Raw genomic sequence first — 20,150 nt, forward strand, 5'->3', positions numbered from 1 at the left:
ACACATCACCCTCTGAGCTGGTAATGAGTGGGGACGCAGGCCTGCATGTGCCCTGCTGGCTCCCTGGGGCTGCGGTGCTCGATGAGCTGTAGCCAGCACTTCACAGCAGTGCAAAGGGACACAAGACCCCAATTAAGGCTGCATCAATCCCACTGCAGCCCTGCTTGGTACACTCACAAACCCCCCCACACACATACACACACATCTCTTGTTCGTGAACCTTCCTCCATCCCCGGCGGCCAGACACCGGTCCTCTGCAGGGGTTCTGTGTCACCCCCCTGCTCTCAACACGTTTCCAGCGTGACACCCTCACCCTCCGTGTCACCACCGTGTCCCGAGGCTGGGTCCGGGGCGGGCAGCGTCGCTGCAGCACCCTGGACAGCGACATCGCTCCCAAGCCCCCCCCGGGTGGGCTTGGGGCTCCGGGATGGGGGTGTCCTCTTGCCCTGGGAACCCGCGCTGGGAATGTTGGCGGGAGTCTGGTTGTGGCTGTCCCCGAGGCACTAGGGGCTGTCCCCAGGAAGCTCACGGTGTCCCCAGGGGTCTGAGTCTGCCCTCAGGGGGGCTCTCAAACAGGAGTTTCTGCTCCCTTGGGTGCCAGAGACCAGCCTTCGTGGTTGCCTCTGGCCAGAGCATATGTCCCCACGGAAGCCCCCTGTGCCTCTTCAAATGTACAGGTGGCTGCACACGTGTGGAAGTTCATGTGCAAGCATGAGTGTGCCGGTCCGAACATGCATGCCAGAGTTTGTACAAGAGAGCACAAATGACCATTCACATATGTGTGTGTCTCCCAGCTCCACCATGGTGCCCCGTGTTCTCTCTGGGCATTGCTCCGGTACCAGGCTGGCACACACTATTGGCATCTCGCCAGGTGCAACCTCACAGCCCCGTGGTCTCAGCAGCTCCAGTGTCATGTTTCCTTCCCTGGCACAGGGCAGCCTAATGGGATCCCCACCTATGGGTGAGCTGCCACTGGGGGCTCATGGGGGTAAGCCCCACAGCCTAGCTGGCACAGCTGGAGCTGGTCTGACCAGCGCATATCTGAGAGCTCTGGTGAGTGTAGGACACTTGTTTGCAACTCAGAGCTCTCAGAAACCGAGCTGGAGGCAAGCATGAGGTGGGCTGTGAAACCTCAGGTGATGCCACAGAGTATCACAGGCTGTCAGGGTGTCCTGCACCCCCAGACTGGGCCCTGGGGCTCAGTGTGTGGCACCACATCCTGCACAGCACCCTCAGCACGGGTTTGGTTCAGGAGTTCATTTCCTTTAATAGATACACGGAGTCACGCGGCTGCGGAGGGAGTGCGGGGAACAGGCCGGCGCTGCCGAGCCCCCCACGCTGAGGTAGAGGTGAGCGCCGCTCCACGCTCACCTGCTTTGGCACCCTGGGGCACACGCGGGGGAGGAGGCGCCCGCCCAGCCCCAACGAGGTAGTTCAGAGTGCCCTCTGTCTCCCTGTCACCCATGTGGGGACCCTGGCACCCAGGCAGTCTTTGGTCGTGGGGGGGCTCTGCTGGGCAACCCTGCTCTCCCCCCACCAAGCCCCATCCCGACATTAACCCCCAACCCCAGCCCCACCCCAATAAGCTCCACCCCCACCATTCCCACCAATATCCCCATTATTTGCCCCCCCCACGGTGATCCCCCTGAGCTGAGGACCTGGGGGGCTGAGATGCCACCACCCTGGGGGTGTCTCAGGGCAGGGGCAGCAAGCCCAGGCAGCGCAGGAGGGCTGGGTAGGGGCGTCTGCAGTGGGTAGGGGGTGCAGTATATATACAGGGGCTGCAGTGTATAGGGGCTACGATTAATAGGGGCTGCAGAGTATGGTGCCTGCAGTGTTTGCACGGAAGGTGTGTATGGAGAGGCAATGTGGGCATCAAGGGTGTGTGCAGGGTGTGTGCTGGGGACGCAGTGTATGCATTGATGTATGTACAGGGGCAGCAGTGCGTGCATTGAGGTGGGTTAGGGGCTGCAGGATGTCGGGGATGCAGCATGCAGGTCCTGGGGGCCCCCAGGCATCAGGGCAGCAGGAGATGGGTGGGGGGGGGCACCTGGGGGTGGTGCTTTGGGAAGGAGTGTGTGTGTGTGTGTGTGTGTGTGTGTGTGTGTGTGTGTGTGTGTGTGTGTCAGGGGGCATGTGTGGGGATGAAGGGACAAAAGGGCCAGCGTGGGTGTTCACAGCCTTGCATGGACACAGCTCAGTATTGCAGCAAGAGGCACCTTTGGGTACCCCATCCCACCCTGGTGGCCCACCTGGGTCCCACAGCTCAGACCCCCAGACTCTGGTCACCCCCCAGCTGTTTTCAGGGAGGTGTCACATCTGCCTTATGGAGAGGCGCTAGTGGGAGTGTGGCTTTGAGAGGAGGCTGGGAGCAGGGGGTTTGGGGCAGGCATGGGGTTTGGACGTGTCTGGCTGCTCCCTCCAGCAGGTGCCAGGGTGGCTGAGGGCCGGCGGGCGAACAGGACACCTGTGGAACAAGAACAAGCAAGTTAGGGCAAACCTAGAGTTGGAGGATGAGCTCACCTGGCCCCCAGCACCCAGGCTGGGGAGTGTGGGACCAAAGCTCATGGGGGCTTCAGCCCCCTCTCATCACCTGTGGTGTCTTCCCTCCCCCAGGCATCTTTGCCTGCATGGTGCAGCCTGTGGGGTGGCCCAGAGCCCATATGGCTGGCAGCCCCACATGATGCTTAGCCCTGACCTTTCCAACTCGTTAAATATTTAAGTTCTGAAGGCAAAGCCATCGACTTTAATTGTGGGGTGTCTCAGCAGGACAGGCATGGATCTGGGGGGCATGGAATGAGCTGCTTAGCCACATTGGTGCACACTGGAACCCCAAAGGATCCTCTGCTCCAGCAAAGGCACCCCAACATCTTCCCCTGCACCATGCTCTGCAATCAGCCAAGCCCCACACCCAACCAGAGATCCTCTGGGCACGCAAGCATTGGGGTGATCCCAAATCCAAGCCCATCCTTCAGGACCTTGGGATGTGGAATGACCCTAGGTGCAGGGTCCCTTTCTCAGTCAGAGTCTGTCCATCTGTCCATCCATTTACCCCCCATTTTAGCCCTTCATTGCTAGCACCTGCTTTGGGCCAACTTCCATCCTTGTCAACCCCCTCCTTCTCCTGCCCCCTCTCCCCAAGCCCTGCCACTTCATTACGATGGATTTTATAGTAAAGACATCAGATTGAAGGAAGGACTTGCTGGCCAGGCAGTGGCTATAAGTTATTGGATTTCCCGGCCGCAATTACACGGGCCAAGCGGCCCCTCTATTTACCTGTGTAGACAACTCCATTTATTTCTATTGACATGTTGATACTGCTAATGCTGTTGGTGGACAGGTTCAATGCGGTCTCCTGTCTGTCATCTGGGGAAAGGAAATACCAATATGAGTGTTAAGCGAAACAGAAACAAGAACCTGTCCGAGACAGATAAGCCGGGACCCAGTCCCTCTGGGCATCCACACTCCTCTCCAGTTGCTGCTGCTGCTCCCACCTTGGGTGCCAGGGAAAGGGATAACCAAGGCTGAGGTGTTGCATCTCATTACCTCGGCTGGAGATCTTGACATTCATGGGGAACTGGGAGGCCATGGCCAGGAGGTTGTGCTGAAGCGCATGTTGCACCAGCCGCTGCTGCTCCTCCGCTGTCAGGGCCACCTTCTTCTCTGGGGGCTCCCCTGTCTCCAGCTTCTCCCGCAGCTGTTCCAGCACCACTGCCTGTGAGGCAGCAGCTGCTTGGGCTGCTGTGAGATGGTGGCCAGCCAGTCCCACTGGGATAGCAATGCGCCCTGGCACTGATGCTGCCAGCATTCCGTCCTCTGCAATGACCAAGAGAGCTCAGCAGGTCCCCCATCGCCACCCCACCTCACCCAGAGGTGCCAACTCCACCCCACCAGCAATGGGGCAGGGCAGGCCACCATTCCCAACATCTGGGCTTGGTCCTTCTCCAAAGCCAGAGAAAATACACTTCTTTCACTCACTGAAAGGGACTAAAAGAACAACATCGTTCCTATTTTCCCCAAGCAAAAGGGGCAAGAGCAGACAGGAAACATCCCTGGGAACATCTCAGGGACATTCCATCCCTGCTGCTGGAGCAGCATCCACCCCTGGGAAGAGATTGTCATTGCCAAGCAGATAGGATCTTCACCCACCTTTCTTAACACTATGCACTTGGCTGAGCTGGCCACAGCTGTGTGTGGAGATGCTAAGAGCTGGCAGAGGCATTTTGGGGGTGCCCAGCAGGGTTGGGGTGCTAGCTGGCGAGTAGTTGAAGAGTGCTGTGCCAAAAGTCTGCCTCCGTCCCTCCCGACGGTTGCTGTCGATGGCAGCTTGGAGCTCTCCGGGAGAGCTGAGCGCCCGCTTCTCACATTCGTAGGGATACAGGTACTTCATGTATCTGCACGGGGAGAGAGCCACGGGAGATCCACAGTCGCCCATCTCCCATCCAGCACCACGTTGAGCAAAGAGCCCTTGGGAAGGAGCAGCACCCTCCATCCACTTTTGTGGTACCCCATGTCAGACCCCATGCAGGGCTCTGGGACATCTGATCCAGCAGGTGCCCCAGGGCAGGTGTCCCCTGCCTGCTAGCACACTGCCAGGAACTCACTGTGTGCGGAGGGTGAAGGCAGCGCTGGTGATGGAGGTAGGTAGGTTGAGGCCCTTGGTGATCTCCCGCCAGATCTTCTTGTTGATGACTTCGACCAGGCCACCCTTGTCTGTCACCAGCTGGTACAGTGTGTACAGGTCCAGCACTTGCTTGGCCATGATGGGGATGCGGTTCACTGGTGTCCCTTCCAGAGGCACAAAGGAGACAAAAGAGGGTGTGGGGGCCTGCCCACAGGGGTCCTTTGTACCTGGGATCACAGTCCCCACCCTCCTGCCACTGCCACTGCAGGCACCCACAATGGGAGGCACATCTCTCCATGCCCAGCTGAGCACCCATTGGCACCTGGGGTGCAGGCAGGACCCCAGGGTGCCTGGGAGAGTGGCACTGTGCCAAAAATCAGGGGAGACCTCTGGCATGGTGGCAGAGGGTCACCTTTGATGGAGCTGTCAGTGGGACTGGGTATGGTCTCATCTGGGATGGGCACGTACAAAGAACCTCCTCCAACCTTAGATAAGGTTGTCTCTACAATTCTCAGAGCTAGCTGTACAGCACCAATCTATGAAATCTCTGAGTATCCTAGAATGACTCGCTCTGTAATGCTCTTTCGGAGCCCCATAAAGAGCGACTTCATCTACACTTTGAAAAGGGACCCATCCTATAACCTTTCCAAAGACGGATTACCTGCACAACCCTTCAGGGAGGACTCACCCCACCATCTCTCTATGGAGAGGTTTCCTCCTCCAAAGAGTTTCTGAAAAACCTCTTGACCCTATAGATGGCCCCAGAAGTCTCCTCTACTTAAAGGACTATAGTGCCCTGCTTCAAGAAACCTGACCCCAAATCTTCTTCAACTGGTCTCAGCAGAGACCCTGACCCCTGGTGCCCCAGCATCACCATCCTCTATGAGGCTATGGGGCAAGATGACATGGGTTCACCACGGTTCTGTGAGCCCACTGTAGTTCACCACAGTCTCCACAGCCACCAAGCCTGGCTAGAAACCCCTCCCCATTTTCTCAGCACCCCTAAATAACCCCACAGCCTTGCTGTGCTCCATGCCTACTTGGGACAACAGTCTGGGCATTCACTAGAAGCTGGGCAGAGGAGGGACAAACACCACCTCCCATCCCACCCTGTTCCGTTCTGTGCCATTCCACCCCATATTTATTCCACCTGCGAGGTGGCGGGGCACAGGCAGTATTGGAAAGCCATCCATTTGGCCAAGGGAGGCTGTCACGACTGCGCTTCGCCCCTCAAACGAAGCCGTCATTCACCGCCATCCTCCAGCATCCCTAATTTATGGCCCTGATATTGGCTTGGCTTCTTCACATAAGCCTGAAAAATGAGCTCTTTTTATTCTTTTACTGAGTTCATTTAACTTTTTTTTTTCTGTGTGTGTCTGTGTTGTTCACCAGGTCGGGAAGGGGGAGAGGAGTTTATCCTCCTGGGAGAAAGGCAGAGATATTGACTTGACATCTGCTGTCGGTAGCTCACTAGCCCTGCTCGGGGCTGCTGGCACAAGACCCATCACCTTGGGGGGGCCCAGTCTGAGGGCTCTCCCTCACCCCCAATGCCAACAAATTTGCAGGGTCTCAGCCCTCAGTCAATGGCCCATGGATTTCTTTTCTCTTCTCCCCTCTCCAGCTTTGGTGGCTTATGAAAGTGCCTGGCCATTAATCTCAGGGCTGTGCGGGGTGTGTGGCCAATGCCTGTCCCACTGACAAAGGCACCTGTCTGCATCCCCACAGAGTGATGGCCCCAGCCCCAGCCAGGGCCAAGGGCACAAAAGCCCAGGGAGGTGATACAGCCATTGTGGTGCTGCAATTAGCGCCTTGATTGATTAATAGCCCCGTGTTATCAGCAAGGCACTCAGCTTGGTGCTGAATTGGGGGTGGGAGCTGCAAACCCTAGTAAGCAAATGTAGAAACAGCCCCCCTCTGTCCCTGATTACTCTCTTTGAGGTGCCACAGAAATTGGGGCACAGCCATGAGCTGCTACACTGCTTGTGTCCTGTACACCACCCTGGAGGTGGTGGTGGTACTGCCTCCGTGAGCCACCAGGGCCAGCTGTGCCCCTGTGCCACGGGCTGACCTCAGAGGGTCTGCCCTACAACCCATTTTTCAGCCCTACAGATTTCCCACTTTGCTGATAAATGTTAGTGCTGATACTCTCCTCCTGAGACAGTAAGAGGGACTCAATCCCTTTCAGCAGGGCTCATCCTGTGGACATCAATCCCTCCTCAAGACCTTGGGGACACAGCCTGGGTGTTACCATGCACCCCTAGGTGCCCCAGGTTCATCTGCAGTGGCTCTTGGTGCTGCTTCTTACCCAGCTCTTGATGATCCCTGGGATGCTGTCCTTGTACCTCAGCCCTTCTATCCCCTTTCTCTTTGGTATCCCAGCCCAAAATCCCTGTCTCCTCCAACAGGCTCATGCACACCCCTCCCTGCAAATCTCCATCTGTGCACCCACACCCTGCGTGCACAGAAGGGATGGAGGGCACAGGAGTAGGACATCCAGACACAGAGGGATGCGGAGCAGCACAGTCAGGGAAGCATTAGGCTCCCCCCTCCTCCCCCCACCAGCAGGCACTTACTTAATTAGCCCCGGCCCCAATAGCGAGGGAGTTAATTAGCTCTGGAGAGAGAGATAATGAAGCTGCAGAGCAGCCCATGAATCTTGTAGCTGATGGATGCTGGGGGGCTGAGGCAGTGCTGATGCTCCCACTCACTCCCCCCAGCTTTGCACCACGGCCAGGGGGCACCCATGGGGCAGTACCCATCCCGTTCACAGCCTACAGCTGGCCCCAGCATGAGCCGTACAGCTGTGCCAGCCAGTCACCACAGCTGTAAGTGCAACAAGTTGGTGGTGTCCCAGCCCAGCCCAAAAGTCAATCTCTGCAGCCCCACATTCAGGTGGGGACCCTCACCACCCTTTCAGCGGCAGGGCATGCAGGCAACTGCCCCTCTCTGCCCTCCTTCACCCCATGAACAGCCAGCCCCAAAGCTCCTGCACCCCCCTCAGCCTTTCCCCGTTAATTAGCTCGGCATTAACCTCTGCCTGGGGTTTACTGGCTATCGAGCGCCTTGTTCATTAATCCACACACCAGCAAAAGGCTCTAATTAATACGGCCGGCCACACGCCCGCGCTCGGCAACTTTTAATTGTCGCAGGCCCGGCCGGGGAGGGCGAAGGTTAAAGCATTTATCGAGTCCCCGCGAGCCGCTCGGCTCCCCGTGCCGATAGCAAAGATTTCCGATGAGGATGGGCTGGCTGGCGAGCCCTTAACCCCTGGGTGCCCGGGCTGCCCGGATTGCTGGCCCCGCTCCCGCAAATCGCAGGCATCCCTGAGAGATGCTGAGGATGGGCATCCTCACCAGGCACTGCTAACAGGGAGCCCTAACGGGCACTGCCAAGGGCTTTCCCACCAGGCATCCCTAAAACGTCCTAAAAAACCGCTAATGGGCATCATTAATGGGTGTTGCTACTAATGGGTGTTGCTAATGCTCGTCATCAAGGAGTATGTTAATGGACATCCCCACCAGGTGTTTCCAGTGGGCATCCGCTAATGGGCACGGGATATCAGCAGGAATCGACAGCTGCCCCAGCCTGGAGTTAGGGGGAGGCCAGGGGAGCACCGCAGGACATGCCTGAGGGTTTTGCAGAGATGTGGAGCAGCCCAGAGCCTGAGAACAACACACCATGAGCCCCCAGCAGCCAAGGCAGGGGTGGCAGTGGCACCCACCCCAGCCACCCACCTTTACCTCTCTTCTGCATGAAGCCAAAGAGGTCATCCAGGAACTCCTTTCGTTTCGGGTCCTCATCCAATTCATAGAGCTGGAGGCAGGAGAGAGAGAGGGGTCAGTGCCTCCAGCACATGCAGGTGAGAATGGGGATGGGAGCAGGGCCTGGGGCCAAACACTGCCTGTGCCACAACCTCGCATCACCCCTGGCCTCACCTGCCTGCTCTGCCAGGAACAAGAGGCTCTGTGCACCAACAGAATCCCCTGACACACCCTCTGCCTGGCTGTGGGCTCTCCCCGTACCTGGGGTCTGGCACGGGCTCCCCACAGACTACTTTGAACCTTTGCTGCAGAGACGCTGAGTCTGTGCCTCAGTTTGTCCTGCACCTCCCCCTCTTAGATGCAAGACTCACAGCCCAGAGGCAGCAGCAAACCCCAAGCCCCAGCCAGGACTCCGGGATCACAATGCTCAGCTCTGCTCTGGCATTGCCGAGTGCCAGAGTGGTCTCCTAGTCCCAGCATGGGATCAGCATCCTCCTTAGCCCTCATCCCTCACAGGGACAGGCCCACCTGAACAGTGGGGGCTGATCCCATCCTGGAGAAGGGAAAGTTGGTTGGACCATGGCACTGAGTAACATCGAGGGAGCTGCAAGTGCTAGGGCTGCAATGTGCACGGGATTGCACAGACACAAACGTGTGGCTGTGAGGACACTTCTGTGTGCTGCGTGGTCTGGACATACGGACACAGCCTGAGCTGAGGGACAGCTCTGGCGTGGTGAGTACAGTCCCTATATCAGGGACATGAAGTGCCGGCAAAAGTTCGTGCTCGCCTGATTCCAGCACAGCGCCTGAGTGACCATGACAAATTGGAGCCTGCCAGATCGATGGCCCAGCAGTAAAAGTCAGAGCACATGAAGGAAAAATTAGCACCAATCGAAGACACTATAGACACCAATTCCTCCCAGCAAGCCCGGCAAGAATTTAAAGCCATTGAAAAGAAACAAAACTCAGCAGTCCAGAATGGATTTCCAAAACATATACAAAGAAATGCAAGCTGGAAAACAAAGTCAGGCACAAAATAGAGTCGTTTAAAACACAATTGTGCTGGGAAAGGCTGTTAAAAACCAATAGAAAGGGAGCACACCCCCACTCCACACAGAACATCATTCACCAGACAGATAAAGGGAGCGGTGCTTAAGGGTCGTCAGGCTGCAGGGACACGGGGATTGGGGATGGGGGTGGATGCCATGGGGACACATGAATGCAGAGATAAGGGAATGTAGGGATGGGGGGTTGTAGGGACTAAGGGAACGTGGAGATGGAGTGATGCAGGAATGCAGTGGGGACACATGAATACAGGGACATGGGAATGTAGGGATGTGGGGCGAAGGGACTTCAGGGACATGGACATGTGGGGATGTAGGGATGGCAGAATGTGGGGACCTACAGGGATGTGAAGATGCTTCCACAGACTCCACAGTTCCCATCACTGAACAGACACACCTAACACAGTTCCTTGTCTAACTCAGGTGCCAGCTGTCTGTCCCCTGTCAGGGACAGAACGGTGCTAATTGCCTGTCCCTAACTTCGTCTAGGGGTACACCTGCCAGACTCACACCATACCCACAGGTGATGACTGCCTGGCTCCATGGAGCTCTTTCTTTGCTGGTTCCCTGCTCTCTGGATCACTTACCTATCCCCTCCTTGCTGCTTGGGTGCTCTTGGAGTGCCCTGACCCCTGGATGCCAGTATTGTGTCCCTCTCCACAGCAGTGTTCCCTGCCTCACTCTGTGCCCCGTCCCCAACGCCTGCTCTTTTCCAGGAGGTCCCTGAGCCATTGATTACAGTAACTAGGTCAGGCTCTGAGCAGAGCTCCAGGAAGCTGCTTTGATTTCTGCCCCAGGAAGACTGTGTCAGCCAGGTTTTGCCTGCATTTCCCTGCCAGTCCCTGCCTCTGGAAGTGACACCAGAGCGCTTTGACATCCCCTGACATCCGGCCTGTCAAGGCAGGGGCAAACCCACAAAACTGGCAACTATCACTCATCCTGCTGATGAAGGATGTCAGGGGAAGTCATGGCCTTCCTGAGAGGTTACCCATGGAACCACACACCTCTGCCCTGGGTACCACTCGTGTTTCTCCTCCCATCAATGCAGGCAGGATCCCACCCTGAGCGGGCAGCTACTGACTGCAGCGCCCAAAACAGGTGTGACCTCCAAGGGCCAGGTTCCATTTTTCCACTGTTTATTAACCTCTAACCTTTTATCTGTGGGGCACTGAGATGCAAAAACACATTACATCAAACAGGGAGCAAAGGTCAGCTTTCAAGTGGAGATGAGAGCAGAGCTGAGCGGCTGGGGACAAGCCGGCACGGCCCTTGGGTACGCCTGGGATGCACGGGGTGTTCCATAAGATCTGGGGATGCTCAGACTGGAGAAGAGGTCTCCTGGGTCACACACAGTCGCCGTGCAGGATCTCATGCCTCACCTGGGTGTAAATAACCCCACATGAGCATACACAACCCTACAGAGGCAAGCACAACCACGCCTGGGCTTGCCCAACCCCACAAGCGTGCACAGCCTTGTGTGCATCCACTCAACCCCACACGAGTGTGCACAGCCCTCGTGGGCATTGCACAGCTCCACACAAGCACAGGCACAACCTTACACAGGGACACAGATCCCCCCGAGTGCCACACAAAAGTTGGAATGGGCATGTACAATCCTGCACAACTTGCACTGGTGTGCACAGCTCCGCAGGGGCATGTAGAACATCACAGGAGCGTGCACAAGCCTGTGATGCATACACAACACACATGGGCACAAATCCCTACACAGGCATCCACAGCCACCTCTGGAAGTGCACAGCCTTATGCACAGGCATATACAGCAGCCTGGTGTGTGCCCAGACTTCCACGGGCACACACCAGACTGCAGGAGCATCCACAACCCCATACACACATCACGGGCACACACTCCAAGTGTGCATGCACAGCCCCAGATGGAACATGCACATGGCTGTATGTGCACCCACAGCCCAAGACTGGAACACACACCAGACAGGCATTTACAACCCCATATATACATGCACAATTCTGGACTCACTACCCTGGGGCATATACAACCCTAGACAGGCACACACAACCCTAGACAGGCACTCACAAATCCCAGTTTGGCATGCACAGCCCCAAATGGGCAAACAGAGCAAAATACATGCATGCACAACCCCAAACAGACATGCACAACCCCATATATGCACACACAAGCCCTGTACAGCATTCACAACCCCAGATGGGCACAGAGAGCCCTGAACAGGAACACAGAACTCCAGAAGGGGATGTACAGTCCCACACATGCACACACAACCCCAGACAGGCACTCCACATGGATGGGCACCCCTGACCCCGCAGGGCACGTGTCCCCAGAGCATCCCCCCACCGTGTGCCTTGGAGCAGTGGTCTGAGCCTTGCCCAGGGGCAGTTGTGCAACACAACTCACAGCTCCTGCTTGCCGTGACCTATGAGCAAGGACCCTTTTAATCGTGTTTGTATTGATATAATTAGTAACTCATTTAACGCCATTGATGTAACTATATTCCTCTATAAACGGAAGTATTAAACTGTCAAGCCCCGGGATCGATATCCCAGTGGTGTGCAGCGCAGCCCTGCTCTGCCGACCTCGGGCACCCATGCTTGGCCACCCCACTGGCCTTGGAACCCCAGCAGCATTTCACCTCCACCTGGCACTGCTGGCCTGGATGCTTGTGCAGGATTAGTTCAATGTGTCCTCATCCCACACCCCACACCGGGTGCAGCTCTGGGACCTGCTCCCTCCTGTCATCCCATTGCCATGGTGACATCTATATTCCTTAAGGGATGGGGATAACGGTGCTTGTCGGGCAGATTAAAGGTCAGCAGGTTGACATTAACAGGATGTGAATAGACCTTGTGCTTCCTCCTCCTCCTCCCCACGATTAAGTAACATTGTTAGCACCACTCATTCACTCAGGAGATGACTTTCCTGGAACCAGGAGGGCTTCTAGAGATGAAGCTTGGGTCCCTGAGACTCCTTAGCCTAGCTGACCTAGCTAGACAGCTAGGAGGTCAGAGGAAGGATGTGAAGAGGTTCTAAGCCACCCCCCAGGCACTTCAGCTTGCCCCTTCCTGGTGAGTCCCCACTCAATCCCCCCTGGGCCCTGCTGCCAAGGGAAGCGATCTCAGTGGGACCCCCACAGTCCCCGCTCAGCTGCCACCTCCTGCTGGCAGCAAGGGCTCAGATCGGCAGCCAGGATTTAATCCACTTAATATGAGCTGTATCGATCCTGAATCCTGCTCAGCTCCCCCCCACCATGCAAACCCCCCAACCCTGAGCTGCTTAATATCCACCACATTGATTAGCCACACTGCTAATTTTTCCATCTGGCCACTGTTCACGCAGCGCGCCCAGGTAATGCTCACGTCCCTGCACCCCCCAGCCACACACCACGGGTGGCTGACTGCTGATGCACTGTTTTGGAGTCACTGCACCTCTCCAGAGCTCAGCTGCTGCCTCTGAGATCCTTCCCAAGGAAGATGATTAGCACACAGCCAAGCACCCAGCCACTGGTGTGTTCTACCCTCCCCGTGCCCTGCTGCCATGCCTCAGTTTACACTGCAGGTAACCACAGGATTTGACCATTCCCAATTGAGGCACAGCCCTGAGCATGCTGGGGGGTTCAGGGATCCCAACAGTATCCACAGTTAGAGTCTTCCCTGCCAAGGAGTGCACTCAACGAACTAAAGGTTTGCAGATCCCTCCCTGCCTATCCCCACTGCCAGAGCTGGGGGGCAGTTCACTTCCCGCCAGGCACAAACCACCCCCTGACCTTGCAAGCCACCACTCACCTCTTCCACCAGCTGTTAATAAGTTAATGGTTATGGGACAGCTTTGCTGGGACGGCCGGCTGCATTCGAAGGCAGTCCTGGCTCTTGGGGGGACACTGCTCCCCTGACCCCACAACCCTGAGGGGTGCAGGGTGCTCACCCATCCCAACAGCACCAACCTCAGCAGCCACCCCACTAGTGTGGCTGGACATCTCTGTTTGGGGACCTCTCCCAGCGCTGTGGCTCCCCCTCAAAGCCTTTCATCACGCTTAATATTTAACGGCGCTTTATAGAGCAGGCAGGTTTAATCAGCGCTGATAATGCGGCAGATCCGGCAGGTCATTAAAACCCCCCTTCCCTCCGCAGCCGCTCCCGGGAGGGCTGCTGCTGCAAACATTAACCCGGCCCGCGCAAGGTCTGCTGGCAAGTGCTGGCCTTGGGACAGACCCCCACCCACAGCCTGGCCCTGGCGTGACGTGGGGGGCTCACAGCGTCCCCAGCCACTCTGCGGGAGGGGAAACTGAGGCAGGGGGTGCTGGCGTGGCTCCCCCACAGGCTGGGGCAGAGGAAACACGCTGCCCATGCCTGTGTGGTGCCACCACGGGCACCATTCATGGCCCCTTGTCCTGTCTGGGGGCTGTGACACAGGAGAGGCAGCCCTGGCTCCTGGCAAGCACACGTCCCCCACGATCAGCTCCTTGTTACTCGTTCATGGCTGAGCAGGCAGAGAGTCAATGAGCGGATTTGTTCGGGTTAACCTCCCTGACCCACCAGCGCTTGCTATGCCACTGCCTCCCCCTCCATCCTCGCTTTCCTCTCCGTGTTGCCTCCCCCTCCATTCTCGTCCCCGCCCGCCCCGATCCCTCCATGGGTGACTGAAGACGTGGGACACCCTTCCCCTTCAATGCCTTCAATCCCTTCCTAGGCGACTGGAGCTATGGGACCCTGCCCACGACCAGCTCCACCCCAGGTGTCCCCAGGGGACATGCACACGCACCCCCACAGTGCTTGCACGGGTGAGCACACAGGGCATGCTCTAGCACACACCGGGGTCTGTGCACACACACGCCTGCTGTGGGGCTGTGTGAATATGGGGTGCACACCTGGGGGGCTGTGTGCATGCCGGGGATGTGTGGGGGCTGTTCAATCCCCCTCCCCACCATGCACCCACTTCCTGCAACTTCTTGGAAGGCACAATGTAGAAGGAAATGTTGATGGCCCCCCTCAACCACACCCAGTGAAAGCAACCCCAGCCCCTGCCTTGGCCTCTGGAACAGCTGTGTGCCTGAGCATGGCTCTCACTCACGCCTTCCTACAGACATGGGCCATAAGCTCTGGATCCATGATGGGGAACACAGCCTCACTAACAGAGCCATCTCCAGTGGGTGCCCCAGGGGACAGGCTTCCACAGCCCCACATGGAGTCTGCTCACCCTCTGCACACTCACACACACTGCAGCTTGCTCTGCAGATGCACACATGTGTCCATGCTCTCCTTGTACAGCCTCACCCTGGACAAACAGCCCCACCAAGCACACTCACACAGCCCCTGGATGTGCTCCCCCTCTGCAGAGATCCTGTCCACACCACTGCATACATACTCCTCATACACACAGACAATCCTTGTGCACACCCACCCATCCATCCATCCATCCATCCATCCATCCATCCATCCATCCATCCATCCATCCATCCATCCATCCATCCATCCATCCATCCATCCATCCATCCATCCCACTGGGTCCACCACCCCAGATCCGACCTCCCTGCTGCAGCCCTGCCCAGCTGGCTGGCAGCACAAGAGATTTACCTCCATTATTAACACAATTAGTGGATTATTGGAGGCCCAAGTTGATGAGGGGGTGCATCCTCCCCAAAGACTCAACTGGCATCTGATTTCAGGGAGGCATCTGGAGAGGGAGCTGGAACAGCCTCAGTATGAGCTCCTGAAGGTGCACCTCTCCCCTCAACAGCGAGGGTATTCTCACAACCTCAGCTAGTTTTAACACCTCCTCTTTGGAGCCCCAGTCCCAAACCCCTTGGATCCCTGGATGGAAGACAGTGTTGTGGCAGCTTCTGAGGCTCTGAGCATCCCACAGGCTCCAGAGGGGCCAGGAATTGCCCTGGGGGCAGCAGTGGGAGTGGGGGATTGGCACCACCAGGACTGCTCAGCACTGTGGGCTGGACAAGAGGCAGCCTTGGAGGGGGCTTAGCCCTCAAATCCTGCCTCAAGCACCATGGGTCCATGCAATTCCAACACAGTGACAGGCATGCACATGCCTAAACACACTGGGACACCACATGTGTGCACACTGGTGTGTTCAGACTTGTGTGGGCACACACACACACGGTGCCATACACACACCTACAGCCATATGGATCCATGCACACCTGCGTGCTCGTATGGATCCATAGACACATTCCAGCACTTTCCATGGGCTCACACACACCCTGCACGCTCATGTGGATCCATACAGACACGCAGGATCTCCCAAGGATCACTACACAGGGGCACTCATGTGGGCCCATACACACACACACGTGCCCCCATGCTTACAGGTGCATTTATACATATGCACACGCTCAGGGTGGTCTGTGGGCACACACACCCCCAGAACACCTGTGTTGCCCTTCCAGCCACACCCCAGCAGACCCCTGGTCCTGTCCTGTGCCCTCCACTGCTGCTGGGCTGTCAGAGCTGTGGGAGCTCCAGGCATTGGCATGCTGATCCTTGCTGCTGATGCCACCTCCCTGCTCCAGGTGGTCCCAGACTGGGGGCACAGCTCTGCTCACAGGTTCACTGGAGAAAAGCCTCCAGGCACACATGGACAGGGGTAAACACATTGTGCCCATTCTCCCCTTCCTGCCTCTGCAGTATAATCAGAGACCCTCTAACTTAGCCCTGGGAGCCCTTGGTCCTGCACTTAGGTTGAAGATACGCTGGCAGTAAGGAGGGAGCTGTGGCATGGAGACCACTACCCTCTCCTCAGAGTCCCCCTCTTCAGCCACCTCCGTTCTCTGAACTTTCTTGCCTCTATTTCCTCCATCGCCAGGAGAAAGCACCACCACAGGAGAGAGCAATAGGTACAGAGATAGGAGGGTGCACACCACAGACCTTTTCACTCAGTTTTGGGATGACCCTCTGTGGCACAAGGAAGTCTTTGTCTAGAGGGGCACACACTTCCAGGCTGTGAGCCCTCCCTAAATGCATGTTAAAGACAGGTGGGTGGGTGCAAGAGGCAACTGCTGGCATCAGGGACAGGCAGGGCAGGAGGAACAGCCACTCCAGGGTTAGGCTGAGGATAATGGCAAGCAGCTGCTGGCAAAACCAGCCACCCCCAAATTAACCACTGAGGCTACCAGACACCCTGGAGTTCCTAAAGGCCTGGCTGGGGCTCACCCCCTGCAGTTGCTCCTGGGCAGGGAGGAAGGAGCTTCAGAGGATCCTGATCCCCCCAGTCACAGATGGGTGTGAACATGCTGAGGGGCCCTGGCAGGGAGGGCATCGTCCTGCCCGCAAACACTCTGCTAACAGTGAGCTGGATGCAAAGCCCAGATGTTTGAGTCCCTCCCACCCTAGGGGATGGAGAAGAAAGCCCCCATTCTGGTGCTGGTCTATCACTTGAATGAAACCAGTGCACCCATCCCTGTCTACATGCATGGTTTCCCCAGAGGCAAAGCTGAATTCATGGAGCTGAGCTTGGTACCAGAAATGCCAGGCTCTCATCTGTGCCCTCCAAGTCAAACATAATGCAGCACCATAGAATTAAAACCTGGAGGCATCCCAGACCTTAGGGAAGCTGGGGTTCACAGCTAGTGCATAATCAGACCCCACCTGGTGCCCCCCACATCAGGGCTGGGCCTGCCTGACAGCCTGGGTGTGGAGACCTCCCAGACCTTTGCCCAGGTCTCTACCCATGTGTCCTTATCAATGTACATAAACCGGCGCCGGGGGCTGATGCAAGAGGCAGGCGTGAGGGGGTCTCTCAGCCTCGTAATGTCACAGCAGCCCTCCCAGTAGAGCAAAGGTCTGACCAGCCCCCCCTCCCCAAACCAGCGCCTCAGGAAGCATATAAAACTGCAGCATACATGTGGGGTATTTCCCCAAGAAGTTTGTCCATGCAAAGCAGCATTTGCCCATTAACCCTGTGGGTTTTGCCACCACCACCTCGTCCTCTGCTCCCACTTTTAGCACCACTGTGCTGAGTGGAAACCTTTTCCTGTATAGTCCTGTACCAACCTCCCACCCCATCCCCACTGCAGAGAAATGGGGAAGTCTCTCTCTAAACACTTCCTCCCGAACAGCCTGGATTCAGTGGTCTCTGTTCCCTTAGCTGTGCCCCACTTCAGGAGGATGAGAGCAAGGGCTCCCCACCCTGCATGATGGTGTGATGGCTTGGGCAGTTTCAAGTAGGGAGTCCTGGTGGGAAATACAGCTCTGGCCACTACAGGGTCTCTCTCCAGCTCCAGGACCCTCACAACCACACTGTCAGTGCCCCAGCAGCTTTCCAGCAGACACATGCTGATTTCTCCTCACCTCCCCCACAGCATCACAGCCCAGCCCCTGAGAAAACTCCAAAAGCTGAAGCACAGCCACCCTCCCCACTTAGTCCCAGCAGAGAGTGGAGAACCTGTTCCCCAGGCTGGGTGAGCCGCAGCCCTGCAGCCTGGGGAGGACCCGGCAGGGACATGTCCCTCCCAGGCAGGGGTATGTCCCCTCCTGCATGATCTCAGGGGAGGGACAGGACTGACAGCCATCCCACAGACCCCAAAGCAAGCTGGCCCCGCATCCCGTTGCTCCCTGGGGTGGTTGGGACAAGCCACAAGGTGGGAAACACAGGTGTGGGTCTCTAGATGAGGGGTCCCTCACTTTTCCCATCAGGGCTGGAAAAATCCAAAGAGAGTAAACAAGGAATGAGCCAGCTCTCACCCTGGGAAGCTGTGGCAGGATTTATCCTGCACCCCAACCTCTCCTGTCACCTCTCTCCCACTATTCACAACATTCCTGCCCTGCACAAGAAGCGCGGGCAGCCCCAGACAGGGGCAGGGCGGGAGGCTGAAGGACGAGAAATGCCGGGGATGCTTTCCTAGCCTCCCCGGGAGGGAGGAGCTGCTTCCCACCTCCCGGCTGACCCCAGGAACCGGACAGTCAGCCTTTTTCTGTGCAGCAGGGTGTAATGTAACACTTCCCGGACGAGCTGTTTGGCCTGTGCAGCTCACCCACCCCGGCCCTCCACGGGAGGCTTCAAGGCAGTGTCAGGCACTGGCAGCATCCCCGGGCATGGCCGGGAAGCATGTGCTGCCTGCGCCCTGTCTGCGCCTGTACCTGCTGCCTTGTAGGCAGGGGGGGTGCCCCGGACCCCAATAACAACGTGTTGAGCAATTTGAAACAGAAAAGCCAAAAATTGGGTCCCTGCTGCTGTTCCTTTCATCTCCTGCCAGAACTGGATGAGACCGAAGTGCCCTCGTCCTCCTGTCCCTGAGCAGTGCCGTCCTAAAAACCCACACAACAGCTGTATGGGGACATCTCTGTTCTATCCCCTCACCACATCTTCCCTGTCTCCCTCACAACGAAGCTGAGTGCACGGGGATCACAAACCTGCCCTGGTGCTGTGCACTCCATTCCCACACCCTTGCATGGAGAGGCACCCGCTGTGTGCGTACCAGAGCTTGCACAACACGGCTCAGGTGAGATCCACATGCATTAAATACAGAGAGACTTTTCTTCCATCCTTTATACAAGCTCCTGAAGCCCTTTCCCTGTGCCAGCTCTCAGTTGCAAAAGGGTCTTCCCTACGGCCACCAGGAATGAGGGGACAGGCTGTATGTGCTACTCCGTCCAGTACAAAGAAATCCAGCACAAAGTGAGCTGCATTGACCAACCATTATAAGCCCTGGCCCTTGCAGAGACATAAGGGAACTCAGCTCCACGGCTCACCAGCTCCTTGGGGTGACCACACACCAGAGCCCTTGCCCTTTCTCATCTCTGCAAAACCTCGTGGACAGGGGTCAGCCTGTTCTACCCATTACAGAAAGCACTAGGAATGGAGCTGGCACAGATCAGGGTGAGTACAGGGAGATGCCTGGACAATGGACACCCTATTATGATGCCTGTGGACAGGCACAGAGGACACTGAGGAGGTGGGGTCATGAAGCAGGGTTGAAATGGAGTTTGGTAACAGGGAGATGGGGAGCACACAGGATGATGATGATGATGCCTATAGCGTGTGACAGGGTTTAGGGATAGGGGCAGTGAGGAGCATTCAGAGGGTATCCATTTAGGGGAGGATTTAGGGGGCAGTGGATGAGTATTGGCGGGGTTCCATTTTAGGGTGGCATCACAATAGTGTCTGAGGTTAATGGGGATACGGAGAATGTCTGCTTGGGGTGGGTCTGGGCTGGGGCGTGGTGTTGCTCATTTAGGGTGGGACGCAGACACGGTTTGGGAGCAGTGAGGGGCATGAGAGGCGTCCATTCAGGCAAAGCTGAACCCGAATTTGGGGACCAGGGGGGACACCGGGGATGCCCGCCCGGAGTAGCCGGTGCCAGGGCAGCGATGTCTCCTTACCTGCTTGAACTGCTCCTCGTAGGTCCATTCGTGGTGCGGGGGCGGCGGTGGGTCGCGGGGCTCTCCTTCTTCCTCCTCTTCCTCTTCCTCCTCCTCGTCGTCCTCCTCCTCCCCCGCAGCGGCGGGCGGCGGGCGCGGGCCGGAGGCCGGGCGGCGGCGGGGAGCGGCGGGGAGCGGCGGCCCGGGGCCGGGGCCGGGCTCCAGCGGGGGCCGTCGGGGAGCGCCGTCGGGGCCGCGGGCCAGGCGGGCCGCCTGCTGCCGCTGCAGGCTCTCCATCACCGCCGCCAAGCGCAGCCCCCCCGCCGTCCCCGGCCCCCGCGGCGGGGCGGCCGGCTGCGGGCACAGGGCACGGCCTCAGCGCTGCCGCCGGAGCCGGAGAAG

The 20,150-nt window shown here is 57.5% G+C and overlaps 1 protein-coding gene across 1 annotated transcript; it reads right to left on the reverse strand.

Moving 5' to 3' along the window:
- Positions 1–2,115: 2,115 nt before the first annotated feature.
- ARID3C (AT-rich interaction domain 3C) lies at positions 2,116–20,045 on the reverse strand. The gene is made up of 7 exons (XM_033085989.1): positions 19,770–20,045; positions 8,365–8,437; positions 4,605–4,788; positions 4,150–4,394; positions 3,547–3,816; positions 3,277–3,366; positions 2,116–2,467 (listed from the first exon to the last, which is right to left on the reverse strand). Exons 1-7 carry the CDS (start codon positions 20,043–20,045, stop codon positions 2,325–2,327), a joined length of 1,281 nt encoding a protein of 426 aa, XP_032941880.1. The 3' UTR covers positions 2,116–2,324.
- Between the last annotated feature and the right edge of the window lie 105 nt (positions 20,046–20,150).

The sequence above is a fragment of the Catharus ustulatus genome, chromosome Z, assembly GCF_009819885.2.
Source record: "Catharus ustulatus isolate bCatUst1 chromosome Z, bCatUst1.pri.v2, whole genome shotgun sequence".
NCBI classification, from domain to species: domain Eukaryota; kingdom Metazoa; phylum Chordata; class Aves; order Passeriformes; family Turdidae; genus Catharus; species Catharus ustulatus.